Here is a 22,236-nt window from a genome sequence, read left to right on the forward strand (position 1 = left end):
TATATATATATATATATATATATATATATATATATATATATATATATATATATATATATATATACACACTGGAAATGTTGTAAAGATTTAATATTCTTGAAATCACAGATTTGGAACGACCAACTTGTCTTGCTATAGCTGATAGGGTCATCCCTTTGGCCTTCATCTGGACATCCTGCTGCCGGAGGCTTTCAGTCACTTTAGAACAGCCCACCATTTTGCAGAGTCAGTGAAACTGGAAGTTAGGCTGCCAGTTAAATAGGGGTTGATCCTCATCTGTGTTGTGTCAGAGGTGGGTTCAAGAATCAGCTTTAAATCATAATGCTTGTCATCTGTGTCTTATTACAGTCACTTTACATAAGTTTGTCTCTTTGTGCTTTGAGGAATGGCCATAACCCTCGACAGAGTGTGTGGCTAAGCTGGCTAATTATACAGTGCATACACTCACACCCACACACACAAACACAAATAGTGTGAACTTGAATTTGAGAGAGTGGAAGCCACTCAGAGTTCAGGGTGGGCTTGTTTAGCAGTTTTAAAGTGAATCCTCCATTGTCTTACTCAAATAGTACCTCAGTCCTCCATACAGATAATGTTGATAAATAAATATGAGTCTATGCAAAGACTTAAACTTGAATTGCTTAAGAAGGACAATTGGCAACATTTTTTTAAAATAAGTCAACATGCCATAAATTCACATTAGGTTAATTAACACCCCCTCAAAATATATTGATGTAGGGCATGTGTGGGAAGTCACATGCTTCTGGGCCATGGCTATTTTTAAACATGGTCACAGCAGACACTCGTACTCTGCAAAGACCTAGAAATGAAGGTTTAATCTTGCAAAAATGTAGTTTTACTGATGAATATTTCTGATTTTGAAAATACGTTTCTGTGCAAGCATTAACAAAAAATACTTCGATAATGTTAGATTTTTATCATGCCCAAACAAAACTTCATTCTTGGAGAGGTTTTCCATACGACCTGCGATGCCCGTAGTGCCTTTCTGATATCAGGGAAGAATCACACAGCACACAGCAAATGTTCTTTTTCGGTTTATTGCAGGCAGCAGACACGTATATATACACACATTGGAAAGAAAGCTGACCTAAAGTTGTTTCCTGATTAGAAAAGAGGATATACTAGCCGGAGATGTGTGAGCCAGATAAAGACTCTCTGTATACCTTACATACTAACATCGTAAATATTCTATAGACACTGAACAGACAAAGGAATGTGTGCAAAGCAGTGTGAGAACCGTTTTAACACTAACAGATAATACATCAAATGTTTGTCAAATGCACACCATCCACTCAGATTCCAATGCTTAGAAGCCCATTGTAGGAGATTTAGGATGTGTATAGGGGTGAATAAAGGAGGTTTAATTGCTCTGCAGCGATGTACCCCAATGAACATCAATGTAAATGAGTGAACATTGTCCTTCCTGTTACTGGTCTTTACATGAAGCAGTTTTAATATGTACCACCACTACAATAGAAGAAACGCCTACTAGTTCCTGCTACATCAACCTTGAGAAGTGATTGATTACTTGCTGCTTAATATTTGACATTTCTTACAATTTCTTGTTATTCTTTGTCTGAACTGAGTTATTTATGACAAATAGTCTAATTCAACAGAATTAGCAAATAAATTGTGTTTGTATATTGTATATAGGTAAGAAGGTACTGTAAGCAAATATTCAATATAGGGTAGATTTTTAAGCAATAACTTATGGTGTTTGGATATATTTAATATTCTATTAATAATTAACCGTCAGTAGAGGTCTGCATATGTTTTATTAAAATATATTATAATATAATATTAAAGCCCTGAATCCAGCATTTAATCTGAACTGACCATGACCTGACTAATACAGAAAAAAAAATGAAGATACCTGTAGATCCAAATTAAAATGCATTTCTCACAAAAAAAAAACAAAACAACCTTTTGCAATAAGCTGCATTTCAAGATTACATGTAACACATAGTAAACAAGATGCACCCTGCCAAAGCAGACAGATGGTAAAAAAAAAAGTTTTTTTTACTGTGAGTGTGTAGAACACAGAAAGAACAAATAACTCCACATACTGGCCAGAAAATTTAGTCTGAAAATAGAGTCCGTAATTCCACACAATGGCAAACAGGGCAGTATAGAGCAGGCAAAAACAAGGAGCAGGCAAAAACTGAAGAGAGAGTCTGAGGGTTGTGAAACAAACCAGGCAATGTGCATCAGGCAAAAATCCTAAAATGCAGAAAGCCAAAGGGGTCAAAAAACAAGAGAAGTCAGGCAGAATTGCAGGATAAATCTCTGGAACATAAGATCCGAAGAGAAAATCTGCTAAACAAGGGCATGAGGTCTTCTGCCATGCTACTCTTAGAGCTGTGCCTTTCACTAACCCAGGGCTTCACCGAATATCACAATGTTTGCTAAGGTTTTTATAATCCAAGATTGCTCACTGTCGAACTACAACTCTACTTATTCCCCACCAACTGACTCACTAGACTCCCGTCAGGTCCGAAGGTCAATTCAGTATCTGGAAGACTGGTAGAGTTATGGCAGAAGAGTGATAGCAGGAGTGCATTGTGATGGAAGAGTATCTGTGAGAGTGAAAAAGTTTATAGGACTGTGGTGAGACCTGAGATGTTGTATGGTTTAGAGACAGTGGCATTGAGTAAAAGACAGGAGGTGGAGCTGGAGGTAGCAGAGCTGAAGTTATTGAGGTTTTCAGTGGGAGTGACGATGAGTTTATTAGAGGAACAGTGCATGTGGGTTGTTTTGTAAACAAGCTGAGAGAGGCCTGATTGAGATGGTCATGAGGAGGGACATGGGGTATATCGGTAGGAGAATGCTGATGATGGAGCCACCAGACAGGAGGAAAAGAGTAAGCCCAAGGAGAAGGTTTATAGACGTGGTGATTGGAGCCTAATGGGAGCAGCCAAAAGAAGAAAAAGAAGAATTATATTTTATTTAATCAATTTAGTTTGTGTCTTTTTATATATATATATATATATATATATATATATATATATATATATATATATATATATATATATATATATATATATTTTATTATTTATATCATATTTATATACCACTTAACCCAGCCATTAGGGAGGCACAAGCCAGTGCATTCTTAGTGCCGGTCCCAAGCCTGGGTAAATGGGGAGGGTTGCGTTAGGAAGGGCATCCAGCGTAAAACATGTGCCAAATCAAATATGCGGATCACAAATGAGAATTTCATACCGGATCGGTCGAGGCCCGGGTTAACAACGACCGCCACAGGTATCGTTAGCCGACAGGGTACCGGTGGAAATTGGGCTACTGTTGGCCGAAGGAGGAGAAGGAGAGGAGGAAGACAGGGAAAGGAGCAGTGTAGGAGAGTGGAGGTTAGGGTTGGTACTTCAAATGTCGGTACTATGACGGGGAAAGGGAGAGAGATAGCTGATATGATGGAGAGGAGAAAGGTAGATATGCTGTGTGTTCAGGAGACCAAGTGGAAAGGGAGTAAGGCCAGGAACATTGGAGGTTGATTTAAACTGTTTTATCATGGTGTGGATGGAAAGAGAAATGGTGTAGGGGTGATTCTGAAGGAAGAGTACAGTAAGGTGTAGTGGAGGTGAAGAGAGTTTCTGATAGGTTGATGATCGTGAAGGTGGAAGTCGAAGGGATAATGATAAATGTCATCAGTGCCTATGCTCCACAGGTTCGCTGTGAGATGGAGGAGAAGGAAAGATTCTGGAGTGAATTAGATGAAGTGGTAGATGGTGTACCTAGGAAAGAACGGTTGGTGATTGGGGCGGACTTTAATGGGCATGTAGGTGAAGGAACAGAGGTGATGAGGAGGTGATGGGTAGGTATGGTTTTAAGGAGAGGAATGTGGATGGGCAGATGGTGGTAGATTTTGCTAAAAGGATGGAAATGGCAGTGGTGAACACTTATTTTAAGAAGAAGGAGGATCATAGGGTGACGCATAAAAGTGGAGGAAGGTGCACACAGGTGGACTATGTGCTATGCAGGAGATGCAACCTGAAGGAGATTGAGACTGTAAGGTGTTGGCAGGGGACAGTGTAGCTAGACAGCATCGGATGGTGGTCTGTAGGATGGTTTTGGAGGTGAAGAAGAAGAGGAGGAGAGTGAGGACTGAAAGAAGAATAAGATGGTGGAAACTGAAGGAGAAAGAGTATAGTGTGAGGTTCAGGGAAGAGGTCAGAGAGAGGCTCAGTGGTGTTAAGGAGGTGTTGGATGATTGGGCAACTACTGCAGGAGTGATGAGGGAGGCAGCTAGAAAAGTACTTGGTGTGACATCTGGAAATAGAAAGGAAGACAAGGAGACGTGGTGGTGGAATGAGGAAGTGCAGGAGAGCATAAGGAGAAAGAGGTTGGCAAAACAGAAGTGGGATCGACAGAGTGATGAGAAAAGTAGGCAGGAGTACAAGGAGATGCGGCAGCAGGTTAAGAGGGATGTGGCGAAAGCCAAGGAAAAGGCATATGAGGAGCTGTATGAGAGGTTGGACACTAAGGAAGGAGAAAAGGATTTATACAGATTGGCCAGGCAGAGGGACCGAGCTGGAAAGGATGTACTGCAAGTTAGAGCAGTAAAGGATGGAGAGGAAATGTGTTGACTAGTGAGGAGAGTGTGTTGAGAAGGTGGAGGGAGTATTTTGAGCAGCTGATGAATGAGGAAAATCAGAGAGAGAGAAGGTTGGATGATGTGGAGTTGGTGAAGCAGGATGTAGATAGGATTAGTAAGGAGGAAGTGAGAGCAGCGATTAAGAGGATGAAGAGTGGAAAGTCGGTTGGACCAGATGACATACCGGTAGAAGCGTGAGATGTTTAGGAGAGATGGCAGTGGAGTTTTTGACCAGATTGTTTAACAGGATTTTGGAAGGTGAGAAGATGCCTGAGGAATGGAGAAGGAGTGTGCTGGTACCGATCTTTAAGCATAAAGGAGATGTGCAGACCTGCAGTAACTACAGGGGAATTAAGTTGATCAGTCACACCATGAAGTTATGGGAAAGAGTAGTGGAAGCCAGGTTGAGAGAAGAGGTGACCATCTGTGAGCAACAGTATGGTTTCATGCCGAGGAAGAGCACCACAGATGCCTTATTTGCTTTGAGAATGTTGATGGAGAAGTATAGAGAAGGACAGAAGGAATTGCATTGTGTATTTGTGGATTTAGAGAAAGCCTACGACAGGGTGCCAAGAGAGGAGTTGTGGTATTGTATGAGGAAGTCAGGTGTGTCAGAGAAGTATGTGAGGGTGGTGCAGGACATGTATGAGGACAGTGTGACAGCAGTGAAGTGTGCAGTAGGCACGACAGACTGGTTTAGGGTGAAGGTTGGACTGCATCAAGGATCGGCCCTGAGCCCTTTTCTGTTTGCAGTGGTGATGGACAGGTTGACGGACGAGGTCAGACAGGAGTCTCCTGGACTATGATGTTTGCGGATGATATTGTGATTTGTTGTGAGAGTAGGGAGCAGGTTGAGAAGAGCCTGGAGAGGTGGAGATATGCGCTGGAGAGAAGGGGAATGAAACTCAGTAGGAGTAAGACAGAATACATGTGTGTGAATGAGAGGGAGGGCAGTGGAGTGGTGCGGTTGCAGGAGAAGAGCTTCAGAAGGTGGAGGAATTCAGGTACCTGGGGTCAACAGTGCAAAGTAATGGAGAGTGTGTTAGAGAAGTGAAGAAAAGAGTGCAGGCAGGGTGGAGTGGGTGGAGAAGAGTGACAGGAGTGATTTGTGATAGTAGGGTATCTGCAAAATGAAAGGGAAAGTTTATAGGACTGTGGTGAGACCTGCGATGTTGTATGGATTAGAGACAGTGGCATTGAGTAAAAGACAGGAGGTGGAGCTGGAGGTAGCAGAGCTGAAGATGTTGAGGTTTTCGTTGGGAGTGACGAGGATGGATAAGATTAGAAATGAGTTTATTAGAGGGACAGCGCATGTAGGATGTTTTGGTGACAAGGTGAGGGAGGCGAGATTGAGATGGTTTGGACATGTGCAGAGGAGGGACATGAATTATATTGGTAGAAGAATGCTGAGGATGGAGCCACCAGGTAGGAGGAAAAGAGGAAGGCCAAGAAGGAGGTTCATGGATGTGGTGAGGGAAGACATGCAGGTAGTTGGTGTAAAAGAGGCAGATGTAGAGGACAGGGTGGTATGGAGACGGATGATCCACTGTGGCGACTCCTAATGGGAGCAGCCGAAAGAAGAAGAAGAAGATTTATATACCACTTAATGTGAAATTCATTGAGTAGCACTGACGCAGAGCAATTTCAGACTCCATGTCGCAGAAGTCATTGTGGCCTACATGCTTGAATGCTATAAACTAGAACTTTGACACCCTCACTCATGCTTTAGTCTCCAATTATTGATTGGGAACAGACCCAATCCCCCCCTGCACAGTATACAACCCAACGTGTCTCCCAACCAGTTTTACTTTAAACGTTTATATGCACAGTTGTTCCTAAGCCTTTGTCAGTACTAAGACATTTTAATGTGTTTACACTTTTGATCTTCATCTTTGTGGTATAAGGGGTGGGTTCAAGTATCAGCTTTAACCCTAGCGAGAAAGTGGCTAAGCTAACTGATCATACAGTGCATACACTCACACCCATACACACACAGACACCCTCACACCCAAACACACCCAGTGTGAACTTGAATTCGACTGAGTGGAAACATCAAGTTCAGGGTTGTTTAGTCATTTAAAAGTGAATCCTCCACTTTCTCACTCAACAAGTACCTCAGTCCTTCACACATTTAATGTTAATAAATAGTTATGGTCTATGCAAAGGCTAAAATTTTAATTGCTAAAGATAAACAATTTGCAAGTTTGGTTTAAAGAAGTCAACTTTCCCTACATTCACATTGGGTTAATCAACACCCTTCACCCCCTCAATATATTTTGATGTAGGGCATCTGTAGGAAGTCAGATGCCTCTGGCCATGGCTATTTATAAACATGGCCACAGCAGACACCCAACACTGCGAAGAGAATAAAATGAAGGTTTTAATTTGCAAAATTAAAACTGCAGGTCAGATTCACACTGAATATTTCAGATGTTGGAAAAAGGTTTCCATGCAGGCATTAACAAAAAAAATTCTAAATTCTAAGGTTTTCATGCATCAATTAGAGCATTATGCTGCTTCTTCAGTGCACATAAACAGCCTGTGAGTCGATTGCTTGGAAGCGGAGCACGTTAGGTTGGTTCCCGAGGAAACCAGTTGGTCAGGGTCTGCTTTTCTTTCCGGACCTGGACACCTCGGCTAAGCTGTATTTAGCCTGCCTCTTCAGTTTCAATCCTTGTTGTACTCCAATGCAGTGGGCCAGAAAGAGTATGGCTGGCTAGCTATCTCTTCCCGGGTGTCACTGCCCATCAAGCCCCTTCGTAACATGTCTGTGCTGTTGGGTAAGGTTTATGCCTCAGCAGGTCAAGCTGTTGCATGCTTGCACACCATGGCGGTGTTACAGCCAGCTGATAGCTGGGCAGACCATGGTTTGTGGACCTGGTAGCCCTTCTCGAACAGAGTCTCTGGGAGATACCTCTCAGACAGGGGTGCAAAAGTTTACGCACACCCAGAGATGTAGAGGCTCTGGCTGTGGCCCCTGAGGGTTGTATGCCGCTAGATAGCGACTGTTCATTGTATGGTTCGAACAGCACTGATTGGATTCAGTTAACTGTCTGGTTGGTTTAGTGCTGGAATTCATTTAAGAACAGTTTGCGAAAGGGTTGGCTCTGTCCACCCTCAAAGTCTACGAGTCTGCCATTTTGGTGTATTATGCCCCCTTGGCAGGGCAATCACTTTTCTCCCCGCTAGAATGACGCAGCGCCTCGTTCTCTCAGGAAACCAGGGTTACATACGTAACCTGGAGATGTTCTTGCTTATGTCCTTTTTCTTCCAGCAAACATAACAAAAATACCAGATGTTAATCTGGAAATTTGCTAATCATTGCATTCTGTTTATTTATTTATTTATTAATTTAAATGTGGTTATATTTCTGATTCTTGAGCAGCTGAATTATGTTTGATGTGTAATAAGGATGGTGTGACAAATAAAGGAAAGAAAGAGTCCACAATTTTAGATATTTATTTATTGCTCAATTAATATTTTAAGAAAGATTAAAATAATAATAATAATATATATATATATATATATATATATATATATATATATATATATATATATATATATATATATATATATATATATAAACACACACACACTCACCAGCCACTTTATTAGGTACACCTTACTAGTACCGGGTTGGACCCCCTTTTGCCTTCAGAACTGCCTTTAACTTGCGCTTTATGACAAGGCGCAATATCCTACTGGATATTAAGTAGCCATCAGAAGATGGGTACACAGTGGACATAAAGGGATGGAAATGGTCAGCAACAATACTCATGTAGGCTGTGGCATTGACAAGATGCTCAATTGGTACTAATGGGCCCAAGGTGTGCCAAGAAAATATTCCCCACACCATTACACCACCACCACCAGCCTGAACCGTTGATACAAGACAGGATGGATTCATGCTTTCATGTTGTTAACGCCAAATTCTGACCCTACCATCCGAATGTCGCAGCAGAAATCGAGACTCATCAGACCAGGCAACGTTTTTCCAATCTTCTATTGTCCAATTTTGGTGAGTCTGTTTAAATTGTAGCCTCAGTGTCCTGTTCTTAGCTGTCAGGAGTGGCACCCGTTATGGTCTTCTGCTGCTGTAGCCCATCCACCTCAAGGTTCTGCATACCTCTGTTGTAACGAGTGGTTATTTGAGTTACTGTTGCTTTTTTATCAGCTCAAACCAGTGTGTCCATCCTCCTCTGACCTCTGGCATCAACAAGGCCTTTGCGCCCACAGAACTGCCGCTCACTGGATATTTTCTCTTTTCCGGACCATTCTCTGTAAACCCTAGAGATGGTTGTGCGTGAAAATCCCAGTAGATCAGCAGTTTCTGAAATAATCAGACCAGCCCGTCTGGCACCAACAACCATGCCACGTTCAAAGTCACTTAAATCACCTTTTTTCCCCATTTCGTCTTGACCATGTCCACATGCCTAAATGCATTGAGTTGCTGCCATGTGATTGGCTGATTAGAAATTTGCGTTAACAAGCAGTTGGACAGGTGTACCTAAATAAGTCACCAGTGAGTGTATATATATATATATATATATATATATATATATATATATATATATATATATATATATATATATAGCCAATGAAATTACCTAATTTAAATACACACTGCAAATTAACACTCCAGAGTACACATGATAAACACTAGAAACAAAAATAAGAAAAAAAATAGTAGCAAATGTAATGTAATGTAATTGAAATGTAAATATATTTAAGCTTGTGATTAAATATTATATATAAATTGTGTCATACAAATGAGCAAAATCAATTAACCTAGAACATATTTCAGGTAACTAATGTTATTCTGGACTGTTGGCTGATTTTTCACTTCTTTGTGAAGAAGGAATTATAGGAAACCATTTTTTTTTTTTTTGAAGGAAGCTAATTGGTTTAAAAATCCTATCTTAAATTTGATTGGTCTTTCAACTGGGTTCTGAGTTAGTGGGCGGAGATTGTTATCTCTATCTAAATATCTGTGACTGACAGCTTACAGTTGAATCCTGGTAATATTTACACTTATACAATATCCTCTCATTCACTTTTTTACATTACATTACTTGAGATCTGTTGGTTTTTACACAGCGAGGGTCCAGAAGATGACAGAAAATCTAAAACTGGATTTACACTGTGATGATTTTCCGATGGATTTTTTGACACAAACTTTACACATCAGAAACTGATTGTTCGCTGAGGTGAAATCTAAAGTCCTACCACCCATAATGCAACATGCTGACCAGCAGATGATGAAATGCCACTGTTCTGTTATGAGCTGCATTTATAAATGAGTCACTGAAGTTTCTAGAAGCTTTAAACTAAAACCAGGTGGAAGTTGGTGATGCTGACGTTGGATAAACAGGTGAATTCTGTTTATTTCATGTTGCCGTAGATCACACTGAGATCCTCAGCATTGGAAGACCTACAGAAAGAGAGTAAATGATCACACTAAGATCCAGCAGAAGATCTTTTCCAGATCTGTTAGATTGAAGGAAACAGAGCAGCTCTTCTCACCTGTCGTCAGCACCAGTGCGTGTAAATTTAACACTAGCGTACTGAACCTCGTCCTCCCCAGAGGCAGAAGTGATTGCAGCAGAACTTCCAGCATCCCCGAGATCAACAGCACGCTGGCGTACAACTTTAGCATACAGGACTTCATCCTGATTGGCCGAGGCTGAACCAGATGCTGCGTTGACTTTATTCACTGCTACATTTTCATAAAAATCCTGAGGAGGAGAGCATGAGATCACAGAGACAGAGAGGTGGCAAACATCTAAATTTATATCACAGCACTGTTAAATTCTGGATTGTGATTGGTCAGAAGGTGTTGATTTATTATTAATAACAGCAGATCTTTTACTCGTTCTAATGTCAAGGATGAATTTTGTCCTAATAATTTCAAGAGAGAAAAAAGTGATTGATTTTTAATGAATTTCCACAACATGTATGTAACTGCAAATGGACAAAAACATTTATCATAATGTTTAATAGAAATAGAAAACACTTGGGAATGTGCTGTTATTGGAAAATAATCAACTTCAAGCAGGTAAAAGTTCCTCTGCCTCATTACATTATACTGTTGTTTATTTTACTATAAAAGCAGCACATGATATACAAACACAAGTCAACAATTATCTGTACACTTTTTTACCTCTTTTCCACTTTGGTCAATTTTTTTATTTTTCCTGCTGAAAAAAAAATAACAAACAAACGAAATATCAGCATTTAACAAATCTGTTCACATTATTATAACTGTAGTTTTATTCATGTAATAAATGATAAATGATCCTGTATTTTCTCACCTTTTACACAAGATGATGACACCAATGACACAAACACACACAACACCAACAACCCCAACACCTGCATACACACCTACACTCTGATCTACTGTGTGGAAATATAATGTTATAATGAATCAGTGTTAAATATTATACAGTGTAATTCTGATTTATAGATGGACACTGAGATGTTCTTTGGAGGATCTAAAATGGGTTGATAAATGAGAAATAAATCTATAATAGTTTTATCTTGTATTGACTATAAGAAAATCTTCAGCTTTAACTTACACAGAACATTCAGAGTTACACTGGTGGAGTTCTGATGCCCGACTTCATTACTGCACATGCACTTGTACTTTCCACTGTCCTTAGAGCTGACTTTAGAGATGGTAAAGGTCTTTCCTTTCCCCACTGATTCTGTTTCATTAAACCAGGTGTAGTTCCCCACAGGTGGGTTTGCATCACAGCTGCAGGTCAGAGTCACTGAAGTGCCCTCCACTATTTTACTAGAGGGGCTGATGGACACTGAGATGTTCTTTGGAGGATCTAAAATGGGTTGGTAAATGAGAAATAAATCTAGAATTGTTTTATCTTTAATTGACTATAAGAAAATCTTCAGCTTTAACTTACAGAGAACATTCAGAGTTACACTGGTGGAGTTCTGATGCCCAAATGTTTTTTGTTATCTAATCAAGGCATTTAACCATTTTAGCACAAAACAATCATCAACTTCTTAATTATTTTGAGGATATTTATTAGGATAAATAATTCACACCTATAAAAATTCTAAAAACTGTTTTACATTTTTTTTTTACTGGTTCAAATGGGATTCAGTGTAAAGTTTATCATATCAATGTTTCCTAAATGCATACAACAAAACTAAACAGCCACAACTAACCCAAATCACACAGGTGTAAAATTTCAATCCCATTATTATCCAATGTACATTTTTTAGGCAAAACGTAACATGTGCTTCCTTCCATCTGGGGACATTTTTAAAACTTTTAATGTGACAATGCAATAAGACAGCATTTAAAAAGACCAAAATCAGTAAACACATTATTAAAAAAGGAGACTATGTACAGACAAGCACATGAGTCTGGAATCTGAAAATAAAGTTTAATTACACGTTAATCGTTTAAAGAAAAATCTTAAAGTGGTATAATGATATAAAAGCATTTTAAAAAGACCAAAACTCAACCAAACAGTTTGTACACAATATGAAATATTATTCATGTGTTTACTGAGTTTAGTCTTTTAAAATCTCACATCATCTCACATTATCACATTAAGCCATGTTAAGTTTTTTCATGTTAGGCGTTTTAGAATGTTCCTTCCATGTGAACTTAGATGAATAGTTTTTCCTTCTCACTGAACTTATTTTACAAAATCATTAATCACACACTCAAAGTTACTGTAATTACTAAATGTAAAGTTCCATCAAGGGTTCAGGTGAAGATGTTCAGTCTCTCCATAGTGTTTTGTTTAATAGATAAAACTTCAGCTGTGCATCAATATGAATCTGTATGCAGAACACGGTGTGTTTAGGAAGAAAGTACGTGTGGTAACAGAGTGTAAATGGAGGGTGGAGTCAGGAGAAGTGAGTGATAAGGATCCCACACCAGGACGTGTATGTTTTAGTTCATGAAAAGTGAAATCACGAGAATGAACATTAAGATTCCAGTTTGCCTTAAGCTCCGTTTCATTATTTTTATTTTGCATTGTTTTACTTTATTAAATACTGAGTTATAAATAATAAAAAACTGAATAAAACTCACATCTGACACTGAGGTATTGAGCAGGAGATGGGAGATGTTCAAATCCTCTTATAGCACAGTTATAACTGCCTGCATCCTCACTGCTGACCCTCTGCAGGTGGAGTTCGTTGCTCTTGGAGGTGTTTGTGGTTAAATCATGTGTGTTTTTGTACCAGATGAATGTTGGATCAGTCAGACTGCAGGTGGTTTTACAGGTCAGAATGACTGATTCTCCCTCTGTCACTTCTGCAGGAGCGATCAGCTGAAGATCTTATACAATGAGAGAAACATTAAATCTGCATCAGTGAATAATCACCTGCTCATTTACCCCAATTACCCCCACCTGCTTTTCTGTTTGTCTCTTTTTGTGGGTTTTTTTGTGTCTTCTAGGTACTGATTAATAAATTATTATTATTATGAACCAGAATTAAATTACAACAAAATTAAGTAAATAAATATATAAATATAAATTTGTAGCAGTTCTAAAGTTTTCTTACATTTACCATGAAATAAACCAGATCTATTTTATTACAGAAATATGTTAACATTTATATTTCATTTTTTCATGTGAGTTTTTGACACAAACACACACTCATGTACATGATCCACAACATAAAAATACATCTACAGAATCACAAGTCACAATTCTGTGAATCTTTCTTACTGTGATTAAACTGTTGGTAAATATGCAGATTCTTTTTATTTAAGTGGTGAAGATAAGAGAATTTGCAGATTTATTTATGTACAGATTTTTGTCACACCAGACATTAAATTAAAGAAAAGAGGGAAAAGTGTTCCTTGTGTGTAAAAGTGGTAGTGGAGAGTAGCTAGAGGTGGGAGAAGGAACGAGAGAAGACATGACTGGAGGCAACGGATGAAAGTAGTGGATCCTCACTGTTCTCGAGCTGGGGGGACGTATAAAGGGACCCTGAAAAGATACTGAGATGGAGAAATTTTGGCCCCAATTACTGCTGGTTATCTCCCTTATTCTCTCTTCATCTTCCTGAAACACTTAAATTAGCACTTTCCAGGTTTGCTTTGTAGAATTCAAGAGTTATATTTATATTAAGTTTGTAATCTGGCGTACCAGTGTAGATTTATTCATTACTAGAGACTCAAAGCACTTTTGTACGTCACTCTGGATAAGGGGGTCTGCTAAATGCTGTAAATGCCGCAAATGTAAATGTAAATGTAAATATAGTAAATCAGAGTTTTGTGGTGTTTAATGAAAACAGTAATTCAGTAAAAACATGTTCGAGTTTTAATTCATCTGTTACAAAACTCCTGTAGCTAAAAGGAGATTATGGTCTGAGTGACACATGTAGAGAATAAGATGATTTTATTTACCTGTAACATTAAGTGTAATTCCAGGATAACCCTGATATTTATCTTTAGTTGTTATGAATCTGAAGCTGTACATGTGTTCATCTGATTTCTTCACATCACTCAGTCTGAGGGAGAAGTGATTCTGTTTATCTCCTAAATACTCCACTCTGCCTGAGTAACCTGATTCATTACTCAGATCAGTCGCTTCTACATCCTTAACTGGGTTTATTAACCAAAACCTGTTATTCACTGTAACATCTGTTGGATGTGTGTAATTGGCCTCCATAACCACTGTAGATCCTTTTACAGCACAGAGATGTAGTTTGCTGTATTTCACACTCCATTGATTCCCAAGAGCTCCTGAAACATGACACATGAAAGAGGTGATTAGAGATCATTATCCTGAGCCCCATAAAACACTGAGTTATTTTACAGCTTCTCTTCTCTCCTCTGGAACTCCGGGGCAGAAACATACAAACTATTCTTTACTACTGGAAGAAACTGTGAATAATTTAGACACAGATGTGTGTTCTGGATTCAGGACCTTAATAATAATAATAATAACAGTAATAATGTTATTATTGTTATTATTATTATTATTATTGTTATTATTATTATTGAGATTGTGTATATAATTTATTGATAACCCCCAATGATTTGTTAATATTAAATATCAGTCCCACAACTGACTGACACTTTAATAAAACATTTACCACTGAATAATGTACAGAATACAAATATTTATTATTTTTGAATTTCTACACTTTTTGTCATTTTTGCATGAATAATCTACATTTTATATCTGCAGGGTTCATGAGATCCAACCTTGTGATTCTGACTATATAATATTAGCTGGTTGAATATTTCATGTCTCTGGTGTGTGTAGCTGTGATTTTTATGTAGATGTGCAATGATGAACAAAAGCAGATGCAAGTGCTGGGTACGAATATTAATTATAATAAACATGCAGATACTCCAAATCAGCAGGCAGAGACAATAACATTAAACAGGAAAAGATCTGATTATTAGCAAAGATCATCAACAAAACAAGAAACGTGAACATTAAAGTTTAGTGAGATTGAAAAAAGAAGTTACTTCACAAATACGAGATGGATATTACGGTATATATATATATATATATATATATATATATATATATATATATATATATATATATATATATATATATACAGTAAAACCCCGTTGTACGAGCAACCTATAGTATGAGCAAACGAAGATACGAGCAAACTCGACAAAATTTTACCCTATTTCACGAGCAAATTTCGAAGGTACAAGCAAACCCACACTGCCGGTTCCCGTTTTCGGCGGAGGGTCGCATCAGTCGCTTTGTTAATGACGTATCACTTGGTCACTCTAATTGTTCAGTGCAGTAAAAACATAACTTTTTTTAGTTATATTTTTGTTTCACTAGAAATCTTGAATCCCAAGAAAATCAGTGATAGTGCTGTGAAAACGAAAGTAAATACAATTACAATGGAAACCAAGAAGGATACAAGCGTCACAGTCGCAATCAACCACTATCACATGGGTCAGTGTTCAATTATATTTACATTACGGTCATTTGCGGTGTATTTGTTTGTTAAAATAGGCTACAAATACTTTTTAAATGTTAAGTGATAAGCGATCAAATGAGGTCTCGGAACGGATTAAATCACTTTTGCATTCATTCCTATGGGGAAAATCAGTTCGAACGTACGAGCAAATGGACCTACAAGCAATTTTCAAGAACGGATTATGCTCGTCCAACAGGGTTTTACTATACATATATAATATGCTTATGTATGCACTAAACACTGCTGCAAATAGAGGAAGAGGGTGAATTCTGACAAGGACGAAAATGTAGCACTCACCTGAGATCATCAGGAGGAAGATCAGAAAAAATTGGGTCACCATTTCGCTGGACATCATTTCTAGAGGTTCTAGAGAAAAATGTTTTAAATAAAAAAAAAATACTTGAAAAAGTAAAAAATAGCTAAAACAATTTTTAATATAATTTATTTGACAATAAGGTAAGTTACTCTTAAATATATTTCAGCTGTATAGAAGGAGTATCCAATATCAGAGCTTTGTAACAGTCATAGGTCTTCTTCTTCTTCTTTTGGCTGCTCCCATTAGGGGTGGGCACAGCGGATCATCAGTCTCCATACCACCCTGTCCTCTACATCTGCCTCTTTCACACCAACTACCTGCATGTCTTCCCTCACCACATCCATGAACCTCCTCCTTGGCCTTCCTCTGTTCCTCCTACCTGGTGGCTCCATCCTCAGCATTCTTCTACCAATATAATTCATGTCCCTCCCCTGCACATGTCCAAACCATCTCAATCTCGCCTCCCTCACCTTGTCACCAAAACATCCTACATGCGCTGTCCCTCTAATAAACTCATTTCTAATCATGTCCATCGTCGTCACTCCCAACGAAAACCTTAACATCTTCAGCTCTGCTACCTCCAGCTCCATCTCCTGTCTTTTACTCAATGCCACTGTCTCTAATCCATACAACATCGCAGGTCTCACCACACTCCTATAAACTTTCCCTTTCATTCTTGCAGATACCCTACTATCACAAATCACTCCTGTCACTCTTCTCGACCCACTCCACCCTGCCTGCACTCTTTTATTTACTTCTCTAACACACTCTCCATTACTTTGCACTGTTGACCCCAGGTACCTGAACTCCTCCACCTTCTCCACCTCTTTTCCCTGCAACCGCACCACTCCACTGCCCTCCCTCTCATTCAACACATGTACTCTGTCTTACTCCTACTGACTTTCATTCCCCTTCTCTCCAGAGCATATCTCCACCTCTCCAGGCTCTTCTCAACCTGCTCCCTACAATATCATCCGCAAACATCATAGTCCAGGGAGACTTCTGTCTGACCTCGTCCGTCAACCTGTCCATCACCACTGCAAACAGGAAAGGGCTTAGGGCCGATCCTTGATGCAGTCCAACCTTCACCCTGAACCAGTCTGTTGTACCTACTGCACACTTCACTGCTGTCACACTGTCCTCATACATGTCCTGCACCACCCTCACATACTTCTCTGACACACCTGACTTCCTCATACAATACCACAACTACTCTCTTGGCACTCTGTCGTACGCTTTCTCCAAATCAACAAATACACAATTCCTTCTGTCCTTCTCTATACTTCTCCATCAACATCCTCAAAGCAAATAAGGCATCTGTGGTGCTCTTCCTCGGCAAGAAACCATACTGTTGCTCACAGATGGTCACTTCTTCTCTCAGCCTGGCTTCCACTACTCTTTCCCATAACTTCATGGTGTGACTGATCAACTTAATTCCCCTGTAGTTACTGCAGGTCTGCACATCTCCCTTATGCTTAAAGATCGGTACCAGCACACTTCTTCTCTATTCCTCAGGCATCTTCTCACCTTCCAAAATCCTGTTAAATAATATGGTTAAAAACTCCACTGCCATCTCTCCTAAACATCTCCCCGCTTCTACAGGTATGTCATCTGGTCCAACCGACTTTCCACTCTTCATCCTCTTAATCGCTACTCTTACTTCCTCCTTACTAATCCTATCTACATCCTGCTTCACCAACTCCACATCATCCAACCTTCTCTCTCTATGATTTTCCTCATTCATCAGCTGCTCAAAATACTCCCTCCACCTTCTCAACACACTCTCCTCACTATTCAAACATTTCCATTTCCATCCTTTACTGCTCTAACTTGCAGTACATCTTTCCCAGCTTGGTTCCTCTGCCTGGCCAATCGGTATAAATTATTTTCTCCTTCCTTAGTGTCCAACCTCTCATACAGCTCCTCATATGCCTTTCCCTTGGCTTTCGCCACATCCTCTTTACCTGCTGCCGCATCTCCTTGTACTCCTGCCTACTTTTCTCATCACTCTGTCTATCCCACTTCTGTTTTGCCAACCTCTTTCTCCTTATGCTCTCCTGCACTTCCTTATTCCACCATGTCTCCTTGTTTTGCTTTCTATTTCCAGATGTTACACCAAGTACTTTTCTAGCTGTCTCCTGCAACACTCCTGCAGTAGTTGCCCAATCATCCAACACCTCTTCAACACCACCAAGCCTATGTCTCACCTCTTCCCTGAACCTCACACTATACTCTTTCTCCTTCAGTTTCCACCATCTTATTCTTCTTTCAGTCCTCACTCTCCTCCTCTTCTTCTTCACCTCCACAACCATCCTACAGACCACCATCTGATGCTGTCTAGCTACACTGTCCCCTGCCAACATCTTACAGTCTCCAATGTCCTTCAGGTTGCATCTTCTGCATAGCACATAGTCCACCTGTGTGCACCTTCCTTCACTCTTATACGTCACCCTACGATCCTCCTTCTTCTTAAAATAAGTGTTCACCATTGCCATTTCCATCCTTTTAGCAAAATCTACCACCATCTGCCCTTCCACATTCCTCTCCTTAAAACCATACCTACCATCACCTCCTCATCACCTCTGTTCCCTTCACCTACATGCCCATTAAAGTCTGCCCCAATCACCAATCGTTCTTTCCTAGATACACCATCTACAACTTCATCTAATTCACTCCAGAATCTTTCTTTCTCCTCCAACTCACAGCCAACTTGTGGAGCATAGGCACTGATGACATTTATCATCATCCCTTCAAATTCCACCTTCATGATCATCACCCTATCAGAAACTCTCTTCACCTCCACTACACTCTTACTGTACTCTTCCTTCAGAATCACCCCTACACCATTTCTCTTTCCATCCACACCATGATAAAACAGTTTAAACCCACCTTCAATGTTCCTGGCCTTACTCCCTTTTCACTTGGTCTCCTGAACACACAACATATCTACCTTTCTCCTCTCCATCATATCAGCTACCTCTCTCCCTTTACCAGTCATAGTACCAACATTTAAATTACCAACCCGAACCTCCACTCTCCTACACTGCTCCTTTCCCTGCCGTTTCCGTAGACGTCTTCCTCCTCTCCTTCTCCTTCTTCGGCCAACAGTAGCCCAATTTCCACCGGTACCCTGTCAGCTAACTAGACCTGTGGCGGTCGTTGTTAACCCAGGCCTCGCATATTTGATTTGGCACATGTTTTTACGCTGGATGCCCTTCCTAACGCAACCCTCCCCATTTACCCGGGCTTGGGACCTGCACTAAGAGTGCACTGGCTTGTGCATCCATAATGGCTGGGTTGTAACAGAGGAGTTTACACCTATTTTTATAACTGACAGAGAGAAAAAAAAAAGGCTGTTCTTTCCTTCCCTCTTTCTCTCTCTCTCTCTCTCTCTCTCTCTGTCAATTACACAAAAAAGGTGTAAACTCTTTAGTCATTAATAGCTGGTTTGTTTATTTTATTTTATCAAGTGCACCGTTTTTTTATTTATTATTACTTTATTAATTCACACTTCTATTAAACACGTTAGTTTGAACACATCACAACAATCCAATACTCACAAACCACAAATAAAAAGCTGTTCATGAATTCATTGTTAACAAATTAACCATCATGTTCTAATTTCCATCATCTTAGAATTGTCATTAATGTACAGAAGCATTAGACAATCAAAGCTATTGGATGAAAAACAAAATAATAATCACAAATATTTCAATTTTATTTTATTTTTCCATTTCTTTGTTTTTTTATTTCTTATATATATATATATATATATATATATATATATATATATATATATATATATATATATATATATATATATATATATATATAGTTTCAAAGATTAAAAATAAAACAAAGTAGTGTTAGTATTTACTCGTTGGCCTTCCACACTACATTGCTAAAGAACTCTCAACTTGCCAAATTGGCTTTCCACAATACATAAACGCAGAGATAATTAATGACACTAGTGGCCTTCCATAGCCTCAGCTACAACGCTAGATGTTTAAGTTTCTTACTCCAGAACTCTCATTTATCAAAGTGTGTAGAACAATTTGTAATTGTGTGTGGAAGAAACACCAGTACACACTCCAACACTGGTGTTTATTACACGTGTGTACACACAGATGTAACTATATACAGTCATCAATCCTACAGATTCTGTACATGACTCTGTTCCTGCACAAACACATTCATTTACATAAAACAACATCCCCAAATTACAATATACACTAAATAACTTCATTTAAAGTGTGATTTCATGGATATATTTTGATTTATAATGTTTACAATACGTTGTAATTATGTTAATATCTAATCATGTAGTCGCATTCAGAGTTTGTAATTTGTTATAAAACAGACACAGTCACAATATCATAATTATCATTTATTAAATTGTTGATTTTTTAACTATTTTTCTCAGCACTGAGAATCGATCAGTAAAATGTTAACAAAGGAGTAAAGATTGCAAAAATGAATCATTTACACTGAAAAAACAACACTGACCCTTTTTATGTTCAGGAAAAGTAGAGATTAAACTAATGAGTGAATTTAATGACTACAAATATAATAAATAGTTTCTCACCGTGTTCCTCTACCTTCATGTACGACGACCAAACAGAGTAAAGAAAAGTGTAAGAGTTGAAGGTTGTTTCGGAGGAGTTGTTGCTTTTTTTCTCTTTCACTAAATTTGTTGCTGCAACTAAGGAAGTGTTGTTTTCTACAGTAAACACATCGTGTCTGCATGGTGCATATAATTTTTATTATTGTCTCAGTGCAGAAGTGTTAGAAGAAATGGAGAGGTGTTGAGTTGAGGCCACTGCATCTTCAACTGCGGAGCTGAGGAAGTGAAACACACAGCGTGGCCATCATCACCCTAAACACAAGTGTTGAGCATAGAGTCATGACTTTTATAAAAACGATCAGTTTAATGTTTAGATTTGGTTTGATTGCCATATACAGTGGTACCTCGACATACAAGTTTAATTCGTTCCGTAACCTTGCTCGTATGTCAAATTGCTTCAAAGCAAATTTCCCTATTGAAATGAATTGAAATGCCATTAATCCGTTCCAGCCCCCAAAATGCGACCCCAGTTGTTTTTGTTACGTGTTTTTGAATAAGAAAAATGTATTTATAAATGACAAATATTGTATAAAAACATAATAAAAGAGAATGTAAAGATATAATGTTTTATTCAGTGTGTTTTCCTTGAAGATGAGACAACTTGAGCTAACGAAAACACTAGTGGGGTGTGTGTGTGTGTGTGTGTGTGTGTGTGTGTGTGTGTGTGTGTGTGTGTGTGTGTGTGTGGGGTAGAGGTGATATGCGGAGGCAGAGGGAAAACTCGTTTTTTACTAATCACTCCTCCACACTACATATCCCCAAACTTAAAAATTTGTACTTTTTCTTCTTTGCTTATTGTTACTTATCCGCTTGAACTTTTCCCTGCAGCAGTGTAACAACTCATTAGTTGATGCTGGTGGAATGATGAGATGGACAACATTAGCCGATGCATAACCACTTTACTTGTTTTTATGAAGATAGATTTGCAGGGTTACAGTATAATATAACTCCCAGGTGGATAAACTTGGATTAACCAACCACACTGCAGAACACTAATCATATAAATCACACACAGGAAAAACATCCAGCCCGCACACTTCTTTCCCGCACTACACTACCCATAATGCATTTTACTCTGGACTTCAATACCCAGAGATTAAAGCCTTAAGCCTTTCATTCACTGACCAGTGTTAAACACTGGTCATGCTTTATTACATTTTATTTTATGTTTTTATAGAGACAAGTAGAAAAATAAAAGCTGAACAGTACTCTAAAATGGAACTGGGGTGGGATTTTCACACCTGACCACCCACAGTATCATTTTCTGATATTGAGTGACACACAGCAGAGCATCTCTTGTAGGGCAATTATTTCTTTAGAGGGCAAAATGAGTTTTACTCATTAAAACCTCAGTCATTTGCACTTCGGTTTCCCGCTTCATTCCTCATGCCTAACAGAAAAACGGACCTGAACTGAAAAGAGAAAACGCTCTACCTCGCAATAGATCCACAGCCGGGTGGCGCTTCAGATCCCATCAGGGAGCTTACCGCCACTCTCCGGGTGGCGCTCACGTCAGCTACCGCCACCCGGGCTTCTCCACCGCCATCCGGCAGCCCAGTGGCTTTTCCAGGCACCTTCTCTGGGGATGCGGCCGAATGTCATGGTTTCCTCCTACAGGTATCGCTCTGTATCAATATATAGCGGCACAAGTTCCCTTCCAAGGGTTGCATTCCTCATCTCCAATGCAGGTAGGATATCAGTGACTATGCAAACAAGAGA

General features: G+C 39.2%; 1 protein-coding gene across 1 annotated transcript in view; it reads right to left on the reverse strand.

Moving 5' to 3' along the window:
* Nucleotides 1-22,236, reverse strand: part of LOC124378579 — a 161,038-nt gene that overhangs the window by 53,514 nt on the left and 85,288 nt on the right. The window contains 6 exon segments of the mRNA XM_046838309.1: nucleotides 11,209-11,466; nucleotides 12,699-12,947; nucleotides 14,025-14,363; nucleotides 15,875-15,943; nucleotides 20,479-20,633; nucleotides 21,952-22,096. Of these exon segments, the coding sequence (XP_046694265.1) occupies nucleotides 11,209-11,466; nucleotides 12,699-12,947; nucleotides 14,025-14,363; nucleotides 15,875-15,943; nucleotides 20,479-20,633; nucleotides 21,952-22,096 (1,215 nt within the window).

Source organism: Silurus meridionalis, chromosome 24, assembly GCF_014805685.1.
Source record: "Silurus meridionalis isolate SWU-2019-XX chromosome 24, ASM1480568v1, whole genome shotgun sequence".
Taxonomy (NCBI): domain Eukaryota; kingdom Metazoa; phylum Chordata; class Actinopteri; order Siluriformes; family Siluridae; genus Silurus; species Silurus meridionalis.